Source organism: Phacochoerus africanus, chromosome 8 (assembly GCF_016906955.1).
Source record: "Phacochoerus africanus isolate WHEZ1 chromosome 8, ROS_Pafr_v1, whole genome shotgun sequence".
NCBI classification, from domain to species: domain Eukaryota; kingdom Metazoa; phylum Chordata; class Mammalia; order Artiodactyla; family Suidae; genus Phacochoerus; species Phacochoerus africanus.
This window is the reverse complement of record NC_062551.1, coordinates 146758938-146786695: the sequence shown is the minus strand read 5'-3', so window position 1 is coordinate 146786695 and position 27758 is coordinate 146758938. Positions and strand designations below refer to the sequence as shown.

The 27758-nt window shown below is 43.8% G+C and overlaps 1 protein-coding gene across 2 annotated transcripts in view; it reads left to right on the top strand.

Annotated features, from left to right (window-relative positions):
• The window catches only part of AK4 (adenylate kinase 4), a 77199-nt gene that overhangs the window by 30629 nt on the left and 18812 nt on the right, over positions 1-27758 (top strand). For both annotated transcript variants that reach the window (XM_047788762.1, XM_047788763.1), the window contains exon 3: positions 15821-15940. In XM_047788762.1, coding sequence (XP_047644718.1) covers positions 15821-15940 — 120 coding nt within the window. The remainder of the gene's footprint in view (positions 1-15820; positions 15941-27758) is intronic.

Here is a 27758-nt window from a genome sequence, read left to right as displayed (position 1 = left end):
GGAGTGATCAAGTTCATTTAGGAGTTCCCATTGTGGCTCAGCAGGTTAAGGATCCAATATTGTCTGTGAGGATGTGGGTTTGATCTCTGGCCTCTTTGAGTGTGGGTTAAGGATCTGGTGTTGCAAATAACCGTGGTGCAGGTTGCAAATGTGGCTTGGATCCTCCTGCCTTGCTGTGGCGTAGGCTGGCATTGCAGCTCCAGTTGAACCCCTCACCTGGGAACTTCCATATGCTGTGCGTGAGGCCATAAAAAGGGAAGAAAAAAAAAAGAAAACTCATCTAATTTGTAGGACCTTGGGGATAGAAGGATGGAGTTGTTTGTTTTTATTTTTAGGGCCGCACCCATGGCATATGGAAGTTCCCAGGCTAGGAGTCACTTCTGAGCTGTAGCCACTGGCCTTTGCAGCAGCCACCTTGCAAGCCAGATCTGAGCCGTGTTTCCGACCTACACCACAGCTCACGGCAATGCTGGATCCTTAACCCACTGAGCGAGGCCAGGGGTCGATTGAACCTGCATCCTCATGGATGCTAGTCAGATTTGTTTCCACTGAGCCATGACATGAACTCCTGGAGGGTTTAAGGTAGTTCATTTCAAGTAAAGTGGCTCTTATTGATCATTAAAATAAGAGAGTCTCAGAGTTCCCGTTGTGGCTCAGTGGTTAACGAATCTGACTAGGATCTATGAGGTTGCGGGTTTGATCCCTGGCCTTGCTGGGTTGAGGGTCCAGCGTTGCCGTGAGCTGTGGTGTAGGTCACAGACGCGGCTTGGATCGTGCGTTGCTGTGGCTCTGGTATAGGCTGGCAGCTGCAGCTCCGATTGGACCCCTAGCCTGGGAACTTCCATATGCCGCGGGAGCGTCCCAAGAAATGGCAAAAAGACAAAAAAAAAGAAAAAAAGAGGGAGTCTCTGGCCTTAACTATAATCCAATATGGAGGACTTATTAACAACCTCCATTCAACAAGTAGAGTGAAATGTAGGTATGATGTATATAGACCATAACCTGTGGGGGGGCGGGGGCTTACAAGTCCAGCCTTGGTTCTGTCCACCAAGCTGTGTTCCCTGGCATACAGCTGAGTCAGCCTGGAGGAATGGGCAGCTTCTAAAGGGATGCTTTTTTTTCTAATCTGAAGTGGCATCCGTGGACTGGCGTCAGCCCAGAGGGGGTTACTACTCTGTTTGCGAGTTTTTGTGTTTTTTGTTTTGTCTTTCTAGGGCCGCACCCGTGGCGTATGGAGGTTCCCAGGCTAGGGGTGGAATTGGAGTTGCAGCCACTGCCCTATGCCAGAGCCACAGCAACACGGGATCCCAGCTGCATCTGCAACCTACACCACAGCTCACGGCAACACCAGATCCTTAACCCACTGCATGAGTCCAGGGATTGAACCTGCGTCCTCATGGACACTGGTCAGGTTTGTTTCTGTTGAGCCACGACGGGAACTCTGAATGGATTGGAAAACACATGGCTGTGAGGTGGTGGGTACACTAGTGCCTGAAAAGTCGTTCTTCCAGCCAACTTGTGCCTGCCATTCAGAATCCAGCTCCAGAGTGAGAAGTTTCTTGGGGGCTGAGGTCCGATTGAGGTGTCCAGCTCTGTGTCCCATCCCAGGCTCATCTCTATCACCACTGTGCCTCTCTCCTGCCTTGCCTCCATGAGTCTGTCGATGACTTGAGGGAAGAGACCAAGGTCCCTTTTGACCTCTGCCTGCACAATGAAAGGGACAAAAGTTGGACAACAAAAGACTTGTATGGGAGGTGAGGTTTGAGGAGCAGTTCTGGGCCATTTAGAAATAATTAAAAATGTTTTCTTCTTAAAGTATGTCTATATGTACACATATACATCTATACCTGTCTATCTATATATATTCCCTTTCTTATATTATCGTCCGTTGTGGTCTATCCAAAGACATTGGATATAGTTCCCTGTGCTGTACATAGGACCCCATTGCTTATTCATTCTAAAGGTAGTAGTTTTCATCTACTAACCCCAAACTGCCAGTCCATCCTGCTTCCCACTTCCCCACCCTGGCAACCACAAGTCTGTCCTCTGTGCCTGAGGGTGTTTTCTTTTCATAGATAGGTTCATTTGTGCCATATTTTAGATTTCACACGTAAGTGATATATGCTATTTGTCTTTCTTTTTCTGACTTACTTCACTTAGCAGCTGTCTAGTTGCATCCATGTTGCTGCAAATGGCATCATTTCATTCTTTTTTGTGGCTGAGTAGTATTCCATTGTGTATACATACCATATCTTCTTAATCCATTTATCCATTAATGGACGTTTAGGTTGCTTCTTTGCTACTGTGAATAGTGCTGCTATGAACATAGGGGTGCGTGTATCTTTTTGAATTATAGTTTTGTCCAGATAGATGCCCAGGAGTGGAATTGCTGGTTCATGTTAGTTTTAGATTTAGTTTTCTGAGGAACCTCCAAAACTGTTTTCCATAGTGGTTGGACCAATTTACATTCCCTTGGAGTTCCTGTCGTGGCTTATCGGAAATGAATCTGACTAGCATCCATGAGGATGAAGGTTTGATCCTTGGCCTCGCTCAGTGGGTTAAGGATCTGGCATTGCCCTGAGCTGTGGTGTAGGTGGCAGACGTGGCTTGATCTCATGTTGCTGTGGCCGTGGCGTAGGCCAGGGGCTATAGCTCCGAATCGACCCCTAGCCTGGGAACTTCCATATTCCTAGGGTGCAGCTCTCAAAAGACAAAAAAAAAAAAAAAGATTCAATTTACATTCCTGCCAAGGGTAGGAGTTTCCATGTCATTCTCTAGGCCAGGGAATACATTGTTGTTGGAGGAGGAAGCGAATTAATGCTAACTGTATTTGTGGAAGGCCTCTGGGAGTTGTATTGAGGATGGCAGAGGAGGGAGAGGGCCGTGTGGAGAGGAAGAGGCTGACTAGTCGGGAGGTATAGCATTGCAGGGTGCTTAAGAGTTTGGTAGGAAGCAGCTGTACAGAAATCCTTGAAGTCTTCTGTTTATTTAGTTGAAGATACAGCACCTAATGGAGGCAAGGTGGTTACACAGAGCAAGACCAGATATTTCTCCACAGAGCATATGACAGGACGTATGTGCCCCTGTCCCTTTTGTGCAGGGACTTGCTTCACATTCCAGAAGAATGTACTCTAACATCCAAAGTGCTTATGTTCAGCGTTCCCGTCCTGGCGCAGCGGAAACGACTCCAACTAGGAACCATTAGGTTGCGGGTTCCATCCCTGGCCCCGCTCAGTGGGTTAAGGGTCCGACCTTGCCGTGAGCTGTGGTGTAGGTTACAGACGTGGCTCGGATCCTGCGTGGCTGTGACTGTGGCTGTGGCCGGCAGCTGTAGTTCCAGTTTGAACCCTAGCCTGGGAACCTCTACATGCTGCAGATGTGGCCCTAAAAAGCAAAAAAAAAAAAAAAAAAAAAACCAAAAAACAAACAAACAAACAAAAAAACCAAAAACCTTGTCTTTCTGGCGTGAAGGAAAGGAAACCTAGGCTTTTTTTTTTGGCTGCACCCATGGCATGTGGGAGTTCCCAGGTCATGGATTGAACCTCATGCCACAGCAGTGACAATGCTGGATCCTTGCCCTTCTGTGCCATAAGAGAACTTCCAATAAAGTCTGGCTTCGAGCAAGGCCAGTTGAAGGGTGAATCCTGGACATCTGAAATGAGTCACTTGTCAGTGCCCAAATGTCTTAATTTTAGGGGTTTCTTCCCTAATTTTTGCCTCAGAAGGACTTTATTTCTTAACCAAGTTTTTTTTTTTTCTAAAAAGCTTATTTTATTACTAGAAGATTCACCAAAGTGATATCAGGGATAAACCGTTTATAAGATAAAATTTTTCTTCATTTTAATTTTTTTTTCAAGTAAGTGCTTCAGTGCCAAAATATTGCTACCAATCAGGAGTAGGGAATAAAGAACTTGTGGTTTGCAGAGTCACAAAGCTTTAGTTCTTTTCTTTTCTTTCTTCTTCTTCTTCTTCTTCTTTTTTTTTTTTTTGGCTGCCCTGAGGCATAGGGAGTTCCTGGGCCAAGATCAGATCCAAGTCCTGCTTGTGACCTAAGCTGCAGCTGCAGCAACGCCAGATCCTTAACCCACTGTGCCGGGCCGGGGCTGGAACTAGCACTCCCAAGACGCTGTTGATGCCATTGCACCACAGCAGGAACTCCTGGAGTTCATTTTTGACTATTCCTTATAGTGTGTTTGTGTATGTGGGCCTTCCCTGACATCTTGGAGAAAGGATGATTCTGGGAGTGGGCGGGGGTTTCTCCTCATGTAGGCAGCCTTATGGGGGTGGGGGGGAATCTAGGTCTTTTCCAGGGGTCTTTGACTCTCAGCATTTTCTAGCTTGAACAACAAAAAGAACATTGAGTAGCTATTTCTGGGGAGTTAGCCCAGCATTTTGGGAATTTGCTGCCTTGTGGACACTCATCCAGCTGTCTTCTGTATCCAGGTTGCCATCACTTCATAGGCAATCAGAACAAAAAGAAGATGTGTAGTATGTGTGTGATTTAAAGGATTCAGTTGTGTGTCTGCCACTCAGCCAAAGAGCTAGAATATCATCAGTGTCCTAGAAGCCCCCCAAAGCCCTTTTTCCATGACCCCAGCTGCTGTCCTGCACCTTGCAATTCTTGCTTTGCCATACACTAAAACTTTTTTTTTTCAGTTTTTAAAAATTGGGGTTTAATTGATTTATACTGTTGTATTAGCTTTAGGTTTATAGCAAGGTGAATCAGATACACACACACATTCTTTTTTTCCCATGTAGATTATTATAGAACATTGAGTAGATCTCTCTGTGCTAGAGAGTAGGTCTTTGTTAGTTATCTATAGCAGCGTGTATGTGCCCACCCCACCATCCCAATTTATCTGCTTTTCTACATTTCCCCTTTGGTAACCCTAAGTTTGACCTTGAAATCTTGGAGTCTCTTTCTGTCCTACAAATCAAAATTCTTTTTGTATCGTATGCTATTTGTCTCTCTGCCTGGCTTGCTTCGCTTAATGTAATTTCTGTGTCCATCCATGTTGCTATAAATGGCATTGTTTCATTCTTTTTTATGGCTGAGTAATATTCTATTGTACACATGTACCACATCTTCTTTTGTGTGTGGTCTTTTTAGGGCTGCACCAGCAGCATATGGAAGTTCCCAGGCTAGGGGTTGAATCAGAGCTGTAGCTTCCAGCCTAGGCCACAGTCACAGCAATGCCAGATCCGAGCCGTGTCTTAGACCTACACCATGCCCACAGCAATGCTGGATCTTTAACCCACTGAGCAAGGCCAAGGATCAAACCTGCGTCCTCATGCATACTAGTTGAGTTCATTTCCACTGAGCCACCTCGGGAGTTCCTGTACCACATCTTTATCGCATCCTCTCTTGATGGACATTTAGGCGGTTTCCATGTCTTGGCGATTGTAAATAGTGCTGCAGTGAGAAATAAAACACAGATGTTCTATGTGCTGTATGGAGGGAGGACAGGATGCCAGGGGAGCATATACAGGGGACCCAACCTCTTTTGGAGAAGTTAAGGAGGGAAGAAGGACCTGGGGCTGGAGAGGAGAGATGAAGTGTTGGGATCACATGGGTGATCAGAGAAAATCGTGGAGGCTGCAGAGGGGGCCAGATCTTGGAGAGACCTGAAAGCCACACAGTAGAATTCCTCTGAAGTGGTTTTTTGTTTTTTTTGTTTTTGGCTGCTCCTGCAGCATATGGAAATTTCCCAGGCCAGGGATTGAACTCTAGCTGCTGCAGTGACAACACTGCATCCTTAACCTATTGTGCCACAAGGGAACTCCCCCTTGGAAGTGTTTTGAGCGGGGCTTTGACATAGTTAGGTATGCAACTTGGACCACTCCTCCCAGCGGCGGAGTGAAAGACAGTGGCACACGATCATGGGATGTGGGGGGGAGCTAGATTAGCATTAGGAGGGAGCTGCTGAATATTGAATCATATCTTCTGAAGCCTAACCTTGAAGTGGAAATAAAATCAGTTTGCGATTTGTACCAGGGGCAAGATGACACTGGGAATTTTTGTAGTCTAATTATGAACCTTGTGTTTGAAGCTATTTATTTTCCAAGGTAAATATAGTTCTCCTTTGATGAAACTGCCTTGGGATTGCTAAGAAGAACAGAGTGATCTGGCCATTTAAAAATGGTTCCTTTTTGGAGTTTCTGTTGTGGCTCAATGGTAACGAACTTGACTCATATCCATGAGGATGCCGGTTTGATCCCTGGCCTTGCTCAGTGGGTTGAGGATCCGGTGTTGCCATGAGCTGTGGTGTGGGTCGCAGACGTGGCTCGAATGCCAGGTTCCATGTGCTACACATGTGGCCCTAAAAAACAGACCAAAAAAAAAAAAAGTTTCCTTTTCTCCTCCCCCTACCAGAAGGCTGAGGGGATTTTCTTCTGATACTCTGGCACTCTGGTGGAGCTTCTGGAGGAAAATCTATAACATTATGGGCTTGCCCCCATGACTGGGCTCTCCTGAGTTTTGAGCACATTGAGCCTCCAGCAGCTTGTCAGTTACAGTTCAGGTTTTCCTTCCTGGCACTGGTTGCCCACATGGTTTCCATTTTTGAGTTTCTTGCTCAGGGGAGCTGTGACCCCTTTTTTTGTCTTTTTAGGACCACACCTGCAGGATATGGAGGTTCCCAGGCTAGGGGTCTAATCAGAACCGCAGCCACCAGCCTACACCACAGCCATAGCTAATGCCAGATCTGAGCCATGTCTGCGACCTACACCACAGCTCATGGCAACGCCGGATCTTTAACCCACTGAGCGAGGCCCGGGATCGAACCCACAATCTCATGGTTCCTAGTTGGGTTCGTTAACCACTGAGCTATGATGGGAACTCTGACTGACCCCTCATATTCCCCTGTCTGTCTCTTCAGTCTTAAGGGCCATGGTTTGCCCTGTGTTCTCCCCTCTTATGGAACCAGGAAGGGTTGTTTATCTTTCAGTCTCTAGATTTTTACTTGTTAGGACATAGTGGTGACTTCTGAGCTCTTTACATCTTTCATGGGGATCCAGAGCATATACGTTTTGTTTTGTTTTGTTTTGCTCAGCATTCCTGGCATGTGAAAGTTCCCTGGCCAAGGATCAAACCCAAGCCACAGTGGTGACAATGCTGGGTCCTTAATCACTAGGCCACCAGGGAACTCCGAGCATATATTTGTTCACCAGTCTGTTCCACTCCTCCCATCTCTCCTCATTCTTGGAGGTGTCCTTATATTTGCATCTCTAGTGTCTTGCACAGAGCCTGGTTTGGAGATGCACAGAAAACTTTGGATGGATAAGTGGCATGTTCCTGGGGGGGGGGAGAAGATTTTCACCTGTGCTTCTGAGTAATTGGAGGGCCTGAGACAGATTGGGGTAAAGTGGAACCTCTCTGGTGGGGTGCTGGCAGGTCACAGCCCACCAGGTTGGAGGCCCCATGCCGCCAAACACCCTTCCTGTGTTGTCCTTATGCTGGCACTTTCTGGGTGAGTTATTAAAGAATATGACGAAAAGAAATATATTCAAATAAAGTAAAAGCCCTCCCTTGCCTTTGCTTAAAGTATTAATACAAGTTGAAGTTTGGTTTGAAGAGACTTCCAGTCCAGCAGTGGATTTTACCTGACTAAAGTTGATCTCCGAGTTTTAATCTCGATGTCTGTTAAAGCAAATGTCTTTGTCTCCAGTGTTAAGAGCCTGGGAGCCTGGTTGGCTTTCCGTGACTCCGTACTAGGACTGTAGGGATGGCTCCTCGGTGGTCAAGGGTGAATCGGCTGGCAGGTTCAGCATCTGATTTGTTTGTGACCAATAGCCTCTTTCTATTTCATTACATGAATTTCTATGGAACTTTATTGGCAAAGTAAGAGCTTGTATAACTTAATGTGAAAATTACCAGCTATTAATTAATTAATTAATTAATTTATTTATTTTCGCCTGACAGTAAAATTCCATAAAGTTTGCTTTTGAAAACTTTGTGTGAGCCAGTTCCTCCTCCCAGGGTTTGGGTTTCAAGCTCTGGGACAGGCTTCCTCTGAGGTTGATACAGGGATTGGCACATAGTAGATGCCGAATGAATATCAACTGGATTCAGAGAGTATTTATGCCGCAAAACCAACCACATCCCATATTCTCCAGTTTCCCCTTAGTGAGCAGGGCTTACCAGCCCTGCCCTCTGCCACTCTACCGTTGCAGTTAATCTTTCACATTTTGGATCTTTGCTTCTTTTAGGAAGTCATTCAGTCTTTGGAATGAATAAGCTGGCAGTTGGAGTATTTAGGGTGGCTATAGCTTGAATTAGTCTGTTCATTTGAATGTAGGCAGCTTTAATTTGAAAGAATTGAGGCCAGTAAAAATATCTTTTTCATATCCTGGAAGCATGAGTTGTGGAGAAATGACTATAGGTAAGTTCTATCTTATTTAAAATTTTAAAACTTGGTGTTACTTCATCTTTTGTCATTTTGTCTTTTTGGGGTCGCACCCATGGCATATGGAGGTTCCCAGGCTAGGGGTCGAATCAGAGCTGTAGCAGCCAGCCTACACCACAACCACAGCAACGTGGAATTTGAGCTGCATCTATGACTTGCGCCACAGCTCACAGCAGTGCTGGATCCTTAACCCACTGCGGGGGCCAGGGATTGAACCCGCATCCTCATGGATACTAGTCAGGTTTGTTAACCACTGAGCCACTAGTGGAACTCCAAACTTGGTGTTATTTTAAATATATAACCTTTTTTGTTGTTGTTGCCCATGCGTCAGGCATACAGAGATTCCTGGGCTAGGGATCGAACCTGTGGCACAATGCTGGGTCCTTAATCACTGGGCCACCAGGGAACTCCTAAAAATGCAACTTAATAGGTTGTATTTAATTTTGAAAATTTATGTTATCTGATCTAGTTAGAAATGAAAAAAACATATTTCTCAAGGTTATATCTATTTATATATATTTTTAAATTTATATATTCGGCAGTACCTGAATGGAATAGGTTTTTTTTTAAAGCGATTTTTATTTCTTCCTTTATAGCTGATTTACAGTGTTCTGTCAATTTTCTACTGTACAGCAAAGTGACCCAGTCATACATACATATATACATTCTTTTTCTCACATTATCCTCCATCGTGCTCCATCATAAGTGACTAGATATAGTTCCCAGAGCTATACAGCAGCATCTCAGGAATAGGTTTTTTAAGATGCTTTGCCACAAAATTTCTATTCTAAAATAGGTGGATCATTGATTTTTTCTTCTAATACATGTAACATTGAGGATGGTAATATGTCTATACATATCCATACATATTGCATAATACAATACCATTTTGTAATCTGACACTTAATATTTCCCTTTCTAAAGAAAGTTTTTCCTAATGCGGCCTTAATCACTGGTGTTCTGGTTGATTTCTTAAACATGATTAGTGTTTTTATGGGGGATGGGGAGGTTGTTGTGATGCTTAAAAATAAATGCAAGTTGTTGGCCTTTCTGGTTACTCTAAATTTATTAAGTTTATTTTTGAAAACTTCCTGGTGGTTTATGAATTATTTTCATGAGTGTGTGTGTGTGTGTTTGCACATAGTGTGTACACACCAAGGGTGCAAAAGCTGTGTAAGACAACGTATGTATGTCTACAGCCTTTCTTTGGAATACTGCCTGCGAAACTGGGTCAGGTATGTGTTTTATCCAAGCCTGCTGGCACTAGCATTTAATGATACTGCCGCCTCTTCCAAGCAAACTAGCAAGGGCACATGAAGGTCCTGTTTTCTGCAATGGACCTGTCTTCTGACCAGTGTTGTATTTGAGTTTGCTGTTGTAGTGAGGTCTTCATTCAGATGCCGATGGGGTAAGTCCATCTTGCTCTGGCTGTTGTTGATTGTTCCTGGTTTTCATGGGGGGCACTGAGAGATGTGGTGGAAGGCATCAGACTAGAGGGCATGCTGCTTGTCCTGTGCCAAAGAAGAGCCAAGGCTGCCAAAAATAGCTGGGAAAGGATGTTGTCCTTAGATCTTTCTCTCCATTAGTAAATTGGATTGAGACGATTCTGGAAGTCTTCCACAGAGCTATTTTAAACTCAGAGTTGCACCATCTATGATGGATTAGCTCAAGGTACTCTCTCAAGGGACAGGAGGTTTTCTGCTATGCTTGGTTTATTGTCACAGCCTCCTTTGATCCCACCACACCAACTCCAGGACCCCTTCCAAATTGTACACTGCCGTGAGCATGTGACCTATGAAGACACACAAGGCCCTGCCCGCCCAATTTAATGCCCTGCTGTTGCCATCTTGAATTTTTATTTTTTTATTACTCAATGAATTTCATTACATTTATAGTTGTACAATGATCATCACAACCCCCCAGTTTTATAGCATTTCCATCCCAAACCCCCAGCCCATCCTCCTACCCCCCCCCCCCAACCATCTTGAATTCTTAAATTTTTGAACAAGGAGGCTCCATATTTTCATTTTGTGCTGGGCCCTGCAAATTAAGTGATTGGTCTTAGCCGTGGGAATGGCATCGATACATAATTTTATGATAAAGTAAAATAGGCACAGTAAGAGATTAGTAACAACCATAACTGCTAATGTGATAGAACAATTATAGCAGTATCCTGTTATGATAAAAACATGAACAGATAGGTGATAAAAGTTTTGTGGATGTTTTGTCTATTTCTCTCAATATATTTTTGTACACACTGAATGCTTTTCATCTTTGAGCACTTCATGCACTGCGGGCATCATTTTTGGAGTTTGAGGTGCAACAGCAAAACTAGCATGAATTTCCTTTTCTTTCTACACAGTTTCTCAGGTAGAAGATTTGTTCTCACCATACATTTTTAGCAGCCTGAGCAGACACGTTCTCGACTTCTCTCCTTATCAGAACTTTCACCTTTTCACCTAAAGGAAGCATTTTGTGACTTCTCTTTGGCATAGCAAATGGCCAGCGTCACCACTCTTGTACTTTGGATCATTGCTACGTACAATAGGGTAACTTGAGCACTGCGGTATGGAGGGGAGACCATCAGTCTGATAACCAAGACCGCTAAGTGACTGATGGGATATTCTGGAAAAAGGGATGATTCGCTTCCCAGGCAGGATGGAAATTTCGTCACGCGACTCTGAATGGTGCCCAACTTAAAACTTAGGAGTTGCTCATGATTGAATAGTAAGAGTGTGATATATTCAGTACTCTCTTCAAAATTATGCACCAAAAAGGGGAACCTGTTTACACGTGGCCAAAATCCCCAAGGAGTGAATCCCTAGTAGTGAACTCTCTGATCCTTTGACAGTCTAGGTCAGTTCATCTTTAGAGGTCATTGGTCCTCACTGGTGCTTCTCAAACTTAGATCTTTTAGCAAATGCCTGCATACTTGTATTAAAGTCCTCATGGTCGCAGTTCCTGTAGTGGCGCAGTGGTTAACGAATCCGACTAGGAACCATGAGGTTGCGGGCTTGATCCCTGGCCTTGCTCAGTGGGTTAAGGATCCATGGTTGCCGTGAGCTGTGGTGTAGGTTGCAGACGCAGCTCAGATCCCGCATTGCTGTGGCTCTGGCGTAGGCCAGGGGCTACAGCTCCTATTCGACCCCTAGCCTGGGAACCTCCATATACTATGGGATGGGCCCAAGAAATGGCAAAAAAACCCAAAAAACAAAGTCCTCATGGTCATTTGAAAGGAGAGGGTGGAAGGAGCTGGGGGTAATATACTTTATTCTTCTGAAAGGAAGTAATATGGGTGACTAAGGGATGTATTTTGCAAGAGGTTCTATGAAATAAAGTAGTTACTCTCATTTAAAAATAAAATAAATAAAAAAAATAAAACTTAGGAGTTGCTTATTTCCATTTAATATTTTCAGACTGTTGTTGGACCTCGGGTCACTGAATCCCAGGGAAACTATGGATAAGAGGGGACTCTGTTACCAATAGAGGCAGGAGACAACTAGGGCAAGAACAGTGGGAGGGGAACGAGAGAGTTTTGGACAGGATAATTTTGAGGATTTAGAGGTGTCATTTTGGATGCTGTTACGTGATTAAGTCCAGTTGTATCCCAGGACTATAAATCCGTCCACCCGAAGGGAGCTGAAATCCCAACTCCCAATCCAGTCTTCAAAATCCTTCTGTAATATCCCTACCTGGGCAGTCTTTAAGTCTGCACTCAAACATTTCCCTTCCTACACTTGTCTAATTCCCAGTACAAGTTCCAGTTCATATCCCCGGGGATTAAATAAGATACGCCCTTTCCATGTATCAAGTATCAGGTTATAGGTAAATTATTATCATGTCCTTCTCCAGGTCTTGTCTTCTCTCTCTCTCTTTTTTTCTCTTATTCTTTCATTTTTTTTTTCTTGTCTTCTCCCCCCCACTTTTTTTTAGGGTCACATAGCACATGGAGGTTCCCAGCCTAGGGGTCCAACTGGAGTTACAGTTGCCAGTCTACGCCACAGCAATATCAGATCCGAGCTGCATCTTTGACCTACACCACAGCTGATGGCAGTGCCAGATCCTTAATCCACTGAGCAAGGCGAGGGATCAAACCTGCAACCTCATGGTTCCCTAGTCGAATTTGTTTCTGCTGCGCCATGATGAGGACTCCAGGTCTTCTCTTTTCCAAACAAGACAATTCCTACTCATTAACTGTTTTCTTGTGGGATATTTGGAATCATTTCCCATCTTGGTTTTTCTCCTATTTGTTGTTTGTATCCAGCTTAAAGACTGATGGGCTCTGGGGCTGGGCTACCCCCTGCAGAGTAAGCAGCAACCTTGCCGCTCTCAGCATTCTGTCTGACAGACTAGATTTATTTTTCAGATTCCCAAGAGAACTGAAAAGCATATGTTTACACAAAAACTTGTACACGAATTTCATTACAGCATTGTTCAGAATAGCCCCAAAGTGAAAACAACCCACATGCCTGTTAACTGAGCTATGTATAAACCAAATATGGTATGTCCATTCAATGGAATGATAATTGGCCATGAAAATGAAGTACCGATATATGGTACAACATGGATGAACCTTGAAAACATGATGCAAAGTGAAAGAAAACAGACACAAAATACCACACAATGTGTGCTTGCATTTGTATGAAATGGATGGAATAGGCAAATCTAGAAAGTGGATGAATAGTCTTCAGGGCCTAGAGGGGTAGGGAATGGGGAGTGATTGCTAATAGTAGGTACAGGGTTTCTTTCTAGTGTGATAAAAACATTCTGAAATTAGGAAGTTGTGTTGGGTTCCACAATATTTAGAGTACTAAAAACCACTGAATTGTAAACTTTAAGGTGTTGAATGTTATGGAATGTAAATTATATTTCAATAAAGCTGTCATGAAAAATATGGGTATTGGAGTTACGTGGTGGCTCAGTGGTAATGAACCAGACTAGTATCCGTGAGGATGTGGGTTCGATCCCTGGCCCAGCTCAGTGGGTTGGGGATCCGGCATTGCAGCTAGCTGTGGTGTAGGTCATAGACATGGCTCGGATCCCCCATGGCTGTGTCTGTGGCTGTGGCGTAGGCCTGCAGATGCATCTCTGATTCGACCCTTAGCCCGGGAATTTCCACATGCCAAATGTGTGGCACTAAAATCAAAACCAAAACCCAAATCACAGAAAACATGGGTATTACTCCTATCTGAAAGTGAGACTCTTAAATGAGGATTCAATGACATAACACATATAAAGTGCTTAAAGCATGGCGCCTGGGTATTATGTACACAGTTAAGGATTGCTATTGTTGCTCTTAAGAGAAGTAGTACTGCTTAAGTGTCAGTGAGCTGCAATTCTTCTTCACTGCTATATTTGTAGAATATTACCTGTTAAATAGTATGCAGTCAATAGATCCTCCATGAATGTGTTTTGTTCACATTCACATTTAGCCACATTTATGTTCTATTACTTGCAGCATGTTGGTGAATCCACACCCCTGGGTCTAACTTTGAGCTCCTTGTCTGGTGGTAGGACACTTCACAGTCTCTGTTTCAGTGTGGAGGTTGCAGTTAGGAGTGTAGACTTATTCTTCGGAAGGAAAGGCTCTATTTTAAATTCAAGGTGAAGGTGGTGGCAAAATGATTCTTGAGCTTTTTTCCCAGTAATATAATTCTGCTTTATGTTTTTATAAGAACTTAATTGGCCTGTCAAGAATGTGTTTCTTGATGGTTCATTATTAGATCCCAGGAGAGCAGAGGACTTCATCAGGGTTAAAAAAAAAAAAAACTCAGTTCCTAGAAATTTAACAGATTTAAGCTACTAATTTGTTCTCTTGAACGCAACCCACCTTTTGCACATGCAAGAGGTGGTTTTCAATTAACATAGGACCTTCCTTCCTTCCCTTTCTCCCTTCCTCCCTTCCTTCCTTCCTTCCTTCCTTCCTTCCTCCTCCCTCCTTTTCTCCCTTCCTTCCTTCCTTCCTTCCTCCTTTTCAGGGCCACACCCATGGCATATGGAAGTTCCCAGGCTAGGGGTCGAATCAGAGCTGCAGCTGCAGCTACCGGCCTACACCATAGCCATAGCAATGCGGGATCCAAGCCACATCTGCAACCTATACCACAGCTCACGACAGCACCGGATCCTTAACCCCCTGAGTAGGGCCAGGGATCCTCTTGGATACTAGTTGGCTTTGTAACCTGGTGAGCCACAACAGGAACTCCCCAGGAGCATTTTTCCTTTGGAAAAATTTTTTAAAAAAATCCACATCTCAGCGTTCTTGTTGTGGCTCAGTGGTAATGAATCCAACTAGAATCCATGAGGATATGGATTTGATTCCTGGCCCTTTTCAGTGGGTTAAGGATCAGGTGTTGCTGTGAGCTGTGGTGTAGGTTGCAGATAAGGTCAGATCTGGTGTAGCTGTGGCTGTGGTGTAGGCTGGCAGCTGCAGCTCTGATTCAACCCCTAGCCTGGGAACTTCCATATGCTGTGAGTGCAGCCCTCAAAAGACCAAAAAAAAAAAAAAAACCCCAAAAAATACCCACATCTTTTTATGAACTTGGCATTCCACTAATAAGAAGACTGAGTTACTTTTACAACTGCTGTCAGCAAGGTGCCATCTGCTTATACTGAGACTTATGGAGAGAAATAAACTGGTTGCTATTTGTATCAGCCAGTGTTCTTTCTAGAAGAACAGTGGAAATTTTTTCCTTGAGGCTCTCAGCTTCCTTTGGTCTCCTGTATACCATGAACCATGTGGCTGTTCCTGGTTCCTTGTTATCATAGGCTGGTCGGAGGCTTGGATTCTATGTGTGGCTCACTTCTAGGCAGTAGCCGACTTCTCTCCTGAGTTTTTGTGTGCCACCCTCTAGACTCCAACTTTCCTACTCTAATTTTTCTCTTTGCTTAATTATATTTCCTTTTCTTTTTCATTTTGGTCTGTGTATATCTTCAAGAGATGCTTTTATAATTCTTTGGGAGACAGTGCCACCATGACTGGAGCCAATATTTGGAAAAATTCCTCCAGGAGTTCCCATCGTGGCACAGTGGAAACGAATCCGACTCGGAACCATGAGGTTGTGGGTTTGATCCCTGGCCTCACTCAGTGGGTTAAGGATCTGGCATTGCCGTGAGCTGTGGTGTAAGTCGAAGATGCTGCTTGGATCTGGCGTGGCTGTGGTTGTGGCATAGGCCGGCAGCAACAGCTCCGATTAGACCCCTAGCCTTCGAACCTCTGTATGCCACAGGTGCGGCCCTAAAATGACAAAAGAAAAAAGAAAAGTGCCTTCAAATGCTTTTCCCTGAAACTTTCCACTTGTGCCATCAAGGAGGGATGGGAGAGAAGGCAAAACTGTCAGAAAAAGCATTTTTCAGCTTTTTTTTCTCAGAAACGGTTTTTTGAGTGTCTCTCTTTTTTTCTTCTATCTTTTTAATAGAAGTTGGTGATATGGCAAAGCAGTATATAGAGAAAGGTCTCTTGGTCCCAGACCACTTGATCACACGCCTCATGCTGTCGGAGCTGGAGAATAGGCGTGGCCAGCACTGGCTACTGGATGGTAAGTTCAACCTGTGGGTCCCCTGGGCTTCTGCCAACACTGGGTCATGGTTTTCTTGCACAGTTGCATACTTCTTACAGGTTGCAAAAAATGCTTTTTTCCCCCCAAAATGTTCAATCACCTAAATAGGTATATTCTAGTTTGGCAATATAATAGGAACCCTGGTTGGTGAAGCTTTTTAATTCTTCTGGCTGCCGACTCCCATCCCTAGAGTCATCAACTTGAATTCTCATTATTGTTCCAGTCTTGACGGTGCCTTTTGTGTCCATAACTAAGTCATCATAAGTATAACTCAGAAGTTCTTTCATTCATGATGGGCCACACACGTTAAAAGCATTAGTTAACATTTTTCACCTATCAGATTAACAAAGAAAATCTGAACAACTTTTTGAGTGTAGAATATAAGTATTTTTCAGAGTATAAAATGGCCAACCTTTGGAGGGCAGTTTAACAGTCTTTGTACTTTTTGATTAAGGAATTCCATGCTGGATTTTTTGCCTAAAGAAATATCTTCAAGGATGATTATTTTTCGTGTTATGTGTAAAAAGCAAGACCCTTGTATCTGTCTTAGAGTTGCCTTAGTTTTGGTATGTTCATTAACCAAATAGTCTGTACCTACGTGTTGATATGGACAGAACTCTAAGATAAATTACTGAGCAAAAAAAGCTACGTGCAGTTTCGTATATGTCACATACTACTATTTTTGTAAAAATGGAGGGACAATGTAATATTAGTATAAACAACTTAGACTAATATCATGATATCACTTATATGGAATCTAAAAAATGTACAAAACAGAAATAGACTCACAGACCTAGAAAACAGATTTATGGTTACCAAAGGGGATAGTGGTTGGGCAGGGATAAATGAGAAGTTGAAGATTTAACATCTACAAACTACTATAACAGAACAAGGACCTCTACTGTATAGCATAGGGAACTATTTAATGTTTTGTAATAACCTATAATGGAAAATAATTTGAAAAAAAAAAAAACATATTGTAACCGAATCACTTTCCTATACACCTGAAACGAACACATTATAAATGAACTATATACTTCAATTTAAATATAAACTGCTTTAGGAAAAAAAAAAAGTAGGGAGTTCCTACTGTGGCACAACAGGATTGGTGGCATCTTGAGAGCAGTGGGATGCAGGTGTGATCCCTGGCCAGGCACAGTGGATTAAGGATCCGGTATTGCTGCAGCTATGGCTTAGGATGCAACCGCAGCTCAGATCTGATCCCTGTCCGGGAATTCCATAGGCTGTGGGGCGGCCAAAAAAAGAAAAAAGAATCAAAAACTTTAGTTAGTAATTTATATGATACTTTGCATAGGAGAATGCCTGCAGATGCTCACACACAAAATAATCACATATTTTGCACTCCAGGAAGCTGGAATTAAGAATTATATACTTTGCCCAGTATAAATGTTTTGATTTTTCTAAAGGAAAAAAATGGACTGGGTGGACTATTGACTGCTTAAATAGCCAGATTCCTTCGGGCAGGAAAACAGAAACCTGATGAATATACTGCTTTCTAGGAAAAGAAAATGCAGATAGCAAGATTTATATAAAAAACTTCTTTCCTGAAGTTCCTGTTGTGGTGCACCAGAAAAGAATCGGACTAGGAACCATGAGGTTGTGGGTTTGATCTCTGGCCTCACTCAGTGGGTTAAGGATCTGGTGTTGCCGTGAGTTGCGGTGTAGGTTGAAGACGAGGCTCGGATCCTGCGTTGCTGTGGCTCTAGTGTAGTCCGGTAACTGTAGCTCTGATTTGACCCCCTAGCCTGGGAACTTCCATACGCCATGGCCCTAAAAGGCAAGAAAAAAAAACAACTTTCTACTGCAGAGCAGTTGTCCTTTAGTTCACGTAACATATTCTGTCCTATCTTAATTTGGTGAAAGTAAAGCTTCAGGAAGTTGTGACAGTTGAAACCTTGATGTTTGCCAGCCACAGAGAAGCCATAGAGAACTTCCTACCCTGAAATTAGCAGATTGCCTATAATTTCCCCTAAAGTCTGGAGCCAAAGGTCTCCAAAATGACTAATACGTTGTGGAGTATTTATTTTTTATCAATGTTTCTCAAAGACTATAGTGTTAATGGCTAGGCAAATAAACAGACCCTGTAGTCAAATATGTTTAGAAAATGTCTGTTTAAATATTAAAAGTTAAGGATCCTGCGTTGCTGTGACTGTGGTGTAGGCCAGCGGCTACAGCTCCGACTGGACCCCTAGCCTGGGAACCTCCATGTGCAGTGAGTGCGGCCCTAAAAGACCAAAAAAAAAAAAAAAAATTAAAGATTGCTAGAGTTCCCATCGTGGCTCAGCAGAAACGAATCCGACTAGGAACCATGAGGTTGCGGGTTCAATCCCTGGCCTCGCTCAGTGGGTTAAGGATCTGGCGTTGCTGTGAGCTGTGGCGTAGGTCGCAGGCTCAGCTCGGATCTGACCTTGCTGTGGCTGTGAAGTAGGCCGGAGGCTATAGTGCCGATTTGCCCCCTAGCCTGGGAACCTCTGTATACCGTGGGTGCAGCCCTAAAAAGCAATAAATAAATAAATAATAAAGTAGTAAATTCGAGCAATTTTTATTTTTATTTTGAGCATGTATTGGGTGCCAGGCTTGTTCTCAACATTTGACTTTACCTCATTCAATCCGTGCAATAACTATATGAAGTAGATTCTATGATCTCCATTTAATAGATGAAAACACTGAGGCACAGGAGGTTCACTTGCCTATCCAACATTATTAAGTCAAAAGTTAACCAACTTCTTAGGATACTCATGAGCCTGTAACATGATGTGATTTAACTCTTCCTAGAAGGAGACATCATGAGGCATTTTCTTTTCTTTTTTTTTCTTTTTGTCTTTTTGCCATTTCTTGGGCCGCTCCCGTGGCATATGGATGTTCCCAGGCTAGGGATCCAATCGGGGCCGGAGCCACCGGCCTATGCCAGAGCCACAGCAACTTGGGATCCGAGCCGCGTCTGCGACCTACACCACAGCTCACGGCAACACTGGATCCTTAACCCACTGAGCAAGGCCAGGGATGGAACCTGCAACCTCATAGTTCCTAGTTGGATTCGTTAACCACTGCGCCACGACGGGAACTCCCATGAGGCATTTTCTGAGTTTATTTGAGCCCGAGCACAGCATCTCCTGCCCTATTCTCAACACCCACTGCAAACATCTGGGATTTGCCCCTGGACCATTCTTTGTGAACTCTACTATTTGACTTATATTCTTTGCTTAGTAGGTGTTCTGAAAAGTTGGCTGTAGGCTAGGTCGTATCTTTCTAGGGTGTCTTCCATTTTGAAAAAGTAGAATTTTGAAAATGTTCTCATGGGGTGGAGGGAGCCAGCAGACTGAATTGAAAACTTTTGTTAAGAACAAGGCTGTAATGGCCCGTGGAATGCATGTGTTTATTCCTTAGGCAATAATGAATAAAGCTCCTACTGTGTGTCTAGAACGCTTAGGTGCTCTTGATAATATAAGATACTTTATTCTTCCTTTCTTTCTTTCTTTCTTTTTTTTTTTTTTGCTTTTTAGGGCCGCAGCCATGGTATATGGAGGTTCCCAGGCTAGGGGTCGAATCAGAGCTGCAGCTGCCAGCCTGTGCCATAGCCACAGCCACCCAGGATCCAAGCTGCATCTTTGACCTACACCACAGCTCACAGCAACGCTGGATCCTTAACCCACTGAGCGAGGCCAGGGGTCAAACCCACAACCTCATTGTTCCTAGTCGGATTTGCCTCCGCTTCACCACAACAGGAACTCCCAAGATACTTTATTCTTAAGGGACTTCTCCCAAGAGGGGAGTTAAATGTGTAAAAAATTGGGTTTTGATAGTACGATAAAATCATATCTATGTGGTACCCCGAGGACATAAAGGAGAGAATTATCTGTTCTAATGGTGGGAGGTGGGATTGGAACAACTTTATTTCATTTTATTTTATTTTATTTTTTTGTCTTTTTGCCATTTCTTGGGCCGCTTCCGCAGCATATGGAGGTTCCCAGGCTAGTGGTTGAATCGGAGCGTAGCCGCTGGCCTACGCCAGAGCCACAGCAACACAGGATCTGAGCCACGTCTGCGACTTACACGACAGCTCACGGCAACGCCGGATCGTTAACCCACTGAGCAAGGGCAGGGGCTGAACCCGCAACCTCATGGTTCCTAGTTGGATTTGTTAACCACTGCGCCACGACGGGAACTCCCCGGAACAACTTTATGGAAAAAGAGATGAATAGAGAGATGTTCTTCAGGTTGATGAATGGGGGTGGGCAAGAAGGATTTTTCAGCAGAGGGCCAGTGTGATTGGTAAGAGAGGAATGACTTAGCCTGGTGTTCTCTTGGGCCTGCAAATAGAGAAAGGCTGGGGAAGTCCTGGGGTGGAGGACTTTGATTCTGTACGAAGATGGTGGGGCTGGAAATTATTGGCTATGGGGCCACTGAAGCCTTGTAAAGAAGGGGAGTCACGTGATCAGATTTTTTGGTGTCCCAGAAAGACTACTGTTGGCAGTAGAGCATTTAGGTACTGGGATAGGGAGGAGGTGGTGACAAAAGGATGTATAAGCGATTGTTGTTGGAATAATTGGACCAAGGGATGTTGAAAGCCTGAATTGAGGCAAGACCAGTGAGATGGAGAGGATGTACCTTTTTTTTTTTTTTTTTAATCTTTTTAGGGCCACACCTGCATCATACAGAAGTTCCCAGGCCAGGGGTCTAATTGGAGCTGTAGCCACTGGCCTACGTCACAGCCACAGTAATGCAGGATCCAAGCTGCATCTTCGACTTACACCACAGCTCACAGCAATGCCAGATCCTTAACCTGCTGAGCGAGGCCAGGGATCGAACCCATGTCCTCAGGGATGCTCGTCGGGTTTGCTCACCGCTGAGCCATGGCAGGACCTCCATCACCGTTCTTGAAAGAATGCATTGAGGAGGAAGGGTTGCGAGGAGTTGTAACTGATGTTAGGTATTGCAGGCTCTTGGCCTTTCTTTTTCTTTCTTTTTTTTTTTTGTTGTTGTTGTTGTTGCTATTTCTTGGGCCGCTCCCGTGGCATGTGGAGGTTCCCAGGCTAGGGGTTGAATCGGAGCTGCAGCCACCGGCCTACGCCAGAGCCACAGCAACGCAGGATCCGAGCCGCGTCTGCGACCTACACCACAGCTCACGGCAACGCCGGATCGTTAACCCACTGAGCAAGGGCAGGGACCGAACCCGCCACCTCATGGTTCCTAGTCGGATTCGTTAACCACTGCGCCACGATGGGAACTCCCTCTTGGCCTTTCTTGATTGCCTGCCCGGCTGTTGGAGTTTCTTGGCTCTCATCACCTTCCCTGCACTTACTTCTCCAGCTATGTTTATTTCTCCAGACTCTAGACATTCCACCCACAAAAGTCAGCCCCCCACTACTTTTTGTGTGGCTGTTTGCCATGGCTGAAAAAAGCAAAGCAGAAAGAACTTCAGCTTCGTTACCACCTCACAGTATTTTCGCTGGTTTACATGCTTTAATTGTAAGGCTTGGGTAGTTTTAAGTAAGCTTAAAAATCTGTTTTAGAAAAGCATCATCTATGTTAAACTCCTTTGGGAAGGTGGTTGGTTAATAACTACTCCTTCCAGTGAGTTCCAGACTACCCACTCTGAAACCTAGCTCTGTCGTTTACTGGCGATGACCTTGGGCAAGTTACCTTAGCTCTGCACTGTTATTTTTTTTTAATTTTTAAAAAATTACTCCTCATGGAAAACAGAGATTCCGAAAAAGGATGGAGTTACGTGAATATAGGGAACGTGCTTAGAAGAATAGAGTAAGTGCTCTGTAAGTATGAGCTTTTGTGATTTGCTGTACACGAGGTGCAGGTCATGAATTCTTTTTTGGTGACTCCGTGAAGTGTCATGTTCCAAAATAGTTGAAAAACTATTTAGCCATGCAACGTCTAAAAGTCAGCTTCGGTTATGAAATGTTTTCTGTGTCTTTTCACTGCTTTGCTTTTGCTGTAACGTCTCCTTTCAGGGCGAATAACCGTTCAAGTTCTTGTACATCCAGGCCTGTTTTTGGTGAAGTACGTCAGTCTCCTCACTGATTTAGCTTGTAGCGTTTCTCCTTGAAAACCCATCTGGTCACGGTTTTGGGTTGTGATTTTTCTTTCAAGCTCTGGAATAAATCCATTTGGCAGAGGGAGGGCCGTCAGGAAGGCTTAAGTTCTCGATGGCGCTTTCAAAACGCCTTCTGTCAAGGCACATGCTCTGGGGAGGACGTGCCTGTTGAGCGTGCTGAAGGTGATAGAATGTGGAAAGGTCAAGAAGCGACTTGGGGATGACGGACGACTCATCCTCCTGGTCCATATGGCGGTCGAGAGGCGTCCTGCAAATGGCGGGCGGAAGTGAGTGGCGTGGCCGCCAGCCAAGGCTCCCCCAGGGGTGGCGGGGCCTGAGCCTGGTGAGGGCTCTGGGGTTTGGTCAGCCGGGTCCGTGCTGAAAACAGTTCAGCCCCACCTTGCCTTCACAGGACCCTTTTCAGTTGGGTAAGAAGCCCTCTTTTATTGTGTGACTATGTGTATAGAGGTATGGGTTTTCCCTTTTAATTCCATTAGACGTTTCACGTGTGAGAGCAGTTTTCTAAAAATAATATCCACTTTTTAAGACACACCGACTTCCAGCTGGTTGTAGTGCACAAATAAGCCTTCTAATTTTGTTAGGAAACCTTTTTTCTTTTCTCTTTTTCTTTTTTTTTTTAGGGCCACACCCATGGCATATGGAGTTGCCCAGGCTAGGGGGTAAATCAGAGCTGTAGCCATAGACCTACATACACCACAGCTCATGGCAACAGGGGATCCTTAACCCACTGAGCAAGGCCAGGGATCGAACCCACGTCCTCATGGATACTAGTTGAGTTCGTTAACCACTAAGCCATGACGGAAACTCCAGGAAACCATTTTTTAAAAAAAGTATATTGACTGCTTACTAGGTGATGTAGTAGCTAGGGAACAGTAACCAGCTCAAACAGATTCTTCACTTAAAAAAAGAAAAAAAAAAGCTGGCAGTGAGATGGGGCTGGTAGTGTAGTGCATTAAGTAATAGGTTGTTTTTTTTGTTTGTTTGTTTTTTTTTTCATTTCTAAACTTGACTGCTGAAAAGGTGCATTTAAATTGTAACCTGCATGTTCTCAGACTCGGTCATAATTTATCCCAAGAGGTAACAGAATTGTCTCCCAGATACCGTGAAGTATCGGCATCAAAACATTTCAAATCTTTGTCAAAGTTCGGTTTCACAGAAAGTACCTTGAACTTTGGAATTATAAGTAGGATATAATTTTAGCCTTTTCATTGGTGATGATACCTTTAAAAGGCGAGTCATCGTGTCGGCCGTGGTCATCTTTTCCATTAGATTCGTTCTGAGCAGTGCTGAACACTGTTTTCTGTGGGTAATTCTGGGACTTTTTTTTAAAGCACAAGCCAGAGAAGTCAGAGCCACTTGAATGTGTGCAGTGTTTGTATTTTTGTTTTCCCTGAGAGTTGAATGATCTTCGACCTCAGATATTCCAGGATGTGTACTCAGAGCCCTTGGTGTCCAAGGAAAAGGTAGATGCTGGGGAACAAAGCCACATGTGCTGGCACTACCGTATTGCGTCCTGGTTTTGCACATGTGTTTTACCACCCTGGACTGGTACCCTTAACTGCTCTGACCTTATCCCCTTCCTAGTTTTCTTTTTTGTAAATTTATTATTATAGTTGATTTACAACGTTCTGTCAATTTCTGCTGCACAGCCAAGAGACCCAGTCATACATGTTTATAACACTCTTTTTCTCATACTATCTTTTATCATGTTCCATCCCAAGAGATTGGATATAGTTCCTTGTGCTATACAGCATTTTTCTTTTGAATCAGGCCTCTGAAGAGTGTTACATCCCACTGGGCAACACATGCCTACAGAAGAAAAGCCAACAATCGCATGTCTTCTGAATCACATCTTTTAGGAAGTACCAAGGGCAATTTTTTTTCTCTGGCCTTTGTGAATATAGGGTATGTTTCAAAAATAAAATGAATGCTAAGCTTGTTTGGAAGGTTACTGAGGACATTCTCTTTGGGAAGGAAAGAATCAGGCTTTCTGTGTGTGTGTGTGTGTGTGTGTGTGTGTGTGGTGTGTCTGTATAAAAGGGTAGTAGGTTATCTTACTCATTATCCTTCATAATATTGTCACATGTCCTTTGCATCTTAGATCATTGTTAAGGCAGTAGGTGTACTCTTATACCTTGGACGGAAAGTGAGTGCTAAAGACATCATCCTTGGTGCCTCCCCAGGCTTGTCCTTCTCGACTCACTCGTATATAGCAATGAATATGAACATGAAAGAGATATATGTATATATAGACATTGATATAGATGTTAGAGCCTAGCATTTCAGTAATAAACTGCTGAGCAACTTAACAAAATACATAAAGTCTTTGTAAGGTTCATCTCTGATTTAAATCCACACTGTAAGAACCTGGTTTTTTTTACTCTATGACTTTTCCTTTGTCCGGTGTCCTTAGGTCTGTGTGAGCTCAGGGTACCTGACTGAAAGACATGGCAAAACTCTGGATCTTTTCTTCATTTCCTTGGATTCTCTCCTGAGACCCTGTCCCTTTGTCCAGGGTCTGGTGGGTTTCTTCTGAATGATGTGACTGACTGCCCAGGATGAGGAGCCGTCTTAATGTAGTAGACAATCCTGACTTTGTTTATTCAGTTTGTATTTTCAGGGAATGACTAGATTTTAACATGCAAGCATTCAGGGCCTTATGGAAAACTTGTATACAGCTATTTCAACGCATTCTAGAAAACTTGGTTCAGAGATCAAAAAGTGAATTGAGGAGTTCCTGTCATGGCTCGGTGGTAATCAACCCGACCAGTATCCATGAGGATGTGGGTTTGATCCCTGGCCTTGCTCAGTGGGCTAAGGATGTAGCGTTGCCCTGAGCTGTGGTGTATGTAGGTCGTAGATGCATCGAGGCTCTCATCCCGTGTTGCTGTGGCTGTTGTGTAGGCCGGTGGCTACAGCTCTGATTCAGCCCCTAGTCTTGGAACTTCCACATGTCATGTGTGAGGCCCTAAAAAAAAAAAAAGAAAAAAAAAGCATTGAGTACACATTATTAGATCCCTCTGAGAGGAAATAGCACACTTCCTGACCCCATAGCTTAGGAGGAGCAAAGGCTGCATAAACTACAATCCCTATAGGATCTTGGGAGTATCAGTGAAGGGGATGAGAGGGGAGAAATGAGGTAGCACAGAGGAGAAAGTGGCCTTCTTTCAGGGGTGAGGGAGGCAGCTATTAGGAAGGCTTCCTGGAGAGGGTGACACCTAGAGCTGAATTTTGAAAGTGGGAATAAAACACATTCTAGACAGAGGGAATGCTGTGTGCAGAAGGCATAGAGGCATGAAACAGCACTGTGTGTTCTAGAAACCACAAGGAGTTGGGTGATCCTAGAGCTGAAAACGTGTGTAGGTGAGGCTGGAAAAGTGGGTGGTGGCAAAAGTTAAACACTTCTTGAGGCTCAAAAACAGAGAGTTGAATAAGTGTCAAAGTTAATATTAAAAATGAGTTCGAAGGAAGTTAAAAATAAAATTTAAAAGTTTGAAAGAGTGAATAATTTATTTTTTAACTTTCTTTCCAGCTAACATTTAAAAATTAACTAAATTTTTTTTTAAAATTTAAGTTCCCATATACTTTAGATATTAAGCTATGGTTTCCCTGTCTTTGGGCCTGTTTTGTCATTAACCTTCAATTGCACGTAGCTCATTTGCTATTGCTATTAAAATACATCTTCTCATCTCCTCTCCCCTTTCTCCCAATTTTTATTAGCTTTTTTTCTTTCTTGTCCTTGCTCATGGCTGCATGTGGAAGTTCCTGGGTCAGAGATTGAACCTGTGCCATAGCTCCGAATCCTTAACCTGCTGAGCCAGCAGAGAACTTCAAGAATTGTCTCTTTATAATTTAAGTAAATAGAATGTCTCAGTATTAGGGCCCTCGCTCCCCCATTATATACAGTGCGTCTTTTTGATGTGCAGTTGAGTTATATTGGATGTTACATTGGATATTCTTTCTCTTTATCTTATTTTGTTTCACCTTTCCCTGTTGCTATGTTTTCTTTTGCCTTCAAACGCATTGGAGGCAGAAGAGAGCAAACCACTCTTGATAGTTTATGAACCTTTTTTGTGCCAGGCGCACCCTCCCTCGGGGCCTTTGCACTGCCTCCGCCCGCCACCTCCAGCGCCTCTGCCTCCAGATGTGGATTGCTGTATTTAAGTCTCTACCCTAATGACCCCTCCTCAGTGAGTCCTTCCTGGAGCATCCCATTTACCCACGTCACTCTTTCTTCTTACCTTATAATTTACAGATAAATACCTAAATACCTAATGCCAAAAAGAACACACTGTATATAACAGGGGGAAAAAAAAACCCCTAATACTGAGACATTCTGTTAGTTAAATTGTGAAGGAACATTTATAGGTATTAGGTATTTATCTGCAAATTTGGTGCCTCCCCCCCCCCCATGCCCACCCCCATGTACCTCTCAGAAAGAGATTATATCTGTTTTGTTCATGGCTGTATTTCTACTTCTTTCCGCTGTGTCTGACACATAGAAAAAAGACTTATATGTCCAGTTATAAAGAGGTCTGGCCTGCAGCCTGAGCCGAGCCTGTGGAGGGGATACTTGGCTTGTGTTGTCTACCTTGGGCTAAAATGTGGGCCTGTGGTGAAAATCACAAATTTCTTTTGTTTTCATTGAGGTACAGTGGGGCCAATTTTCCTCTAATTTGTTTTATTATTATTATTATTATTATTGTCTTTTCTAGGGCCGCACCCTCAGCATATGGAGGTTCCCAGGCTAGGGGTCCAATCAGAGCTGTAGCCACCGGAGCAACAGGATCCGAGCTGCATCTGTGACCTACACCACAGCTCATGGCGATGCTGGATTCTTGACCCACTAAGCAAGGCCAGGGATCGAACCCGTAACCTCATGGTTCCTAGTTGGATTCGTTAACCACTGAGCCACAATGGGAACTCCCTTGTTCTTTTTTATTCTTATCTTTTCTTCGGCCACACCTGTGGCAGTTCCTGGTCCAGGGATCCAACCTGCTGCACAGCTGTGGCCATGCTGGATCCTTGCCCCGCTGCACCGCAGGGAACGTCTTCCAATTTGTTCTTAAGAACGAGCAAGCAAAATTGTAATACAGAAGAGCCTTTAAGCAAAGGATTTGCCGATGATTGTTCCTTCCTTTGCGCGCTATCCATTTTCCCTTAACTGGGAAAAGGCATCAGTGGTTTTAGTATAACTTGTTTAAGAACAGGGATTTTAAGTTAGCAGTTTCATCAATGTCCTTAAACAGGAAAAATCCGTATGCTAATGCTAGAGGATATCCACACCATTGAGAATTTCCCCAAGAATGCCTACCTAATAGCAATTCTTTAATTTCAATAGGCCACTTTGAAGATCCAAATTTGTGGGTGAAAACCAAATTTTCTGTATCTTGTATTTGTTGGTGGATCACTAAGTACTGATTATAGCACATCTAGGCATTTTTTTGTTTGTTTTTTTGTTTTTTTGCCTTTTTTTTTTTTTGCCATTTCTTGGGCTGTTCCTGCGGCATATGGAGATTCCCAGGCTAGGGGTCAGATTGGAGCTGTAGCTGCTGGTCTAGGCCAGAGTCACAGCAATGCGGGATCCGAGCCGTGTCTGCAACCTACACCACAACTGGTGGCAATGCCGGATCCTTAACCCACTGAGCAAGGGCAGGGACCGAACTGCATCCTCATGGTTCCTAGTCGGATTTGTTAACCACTGAG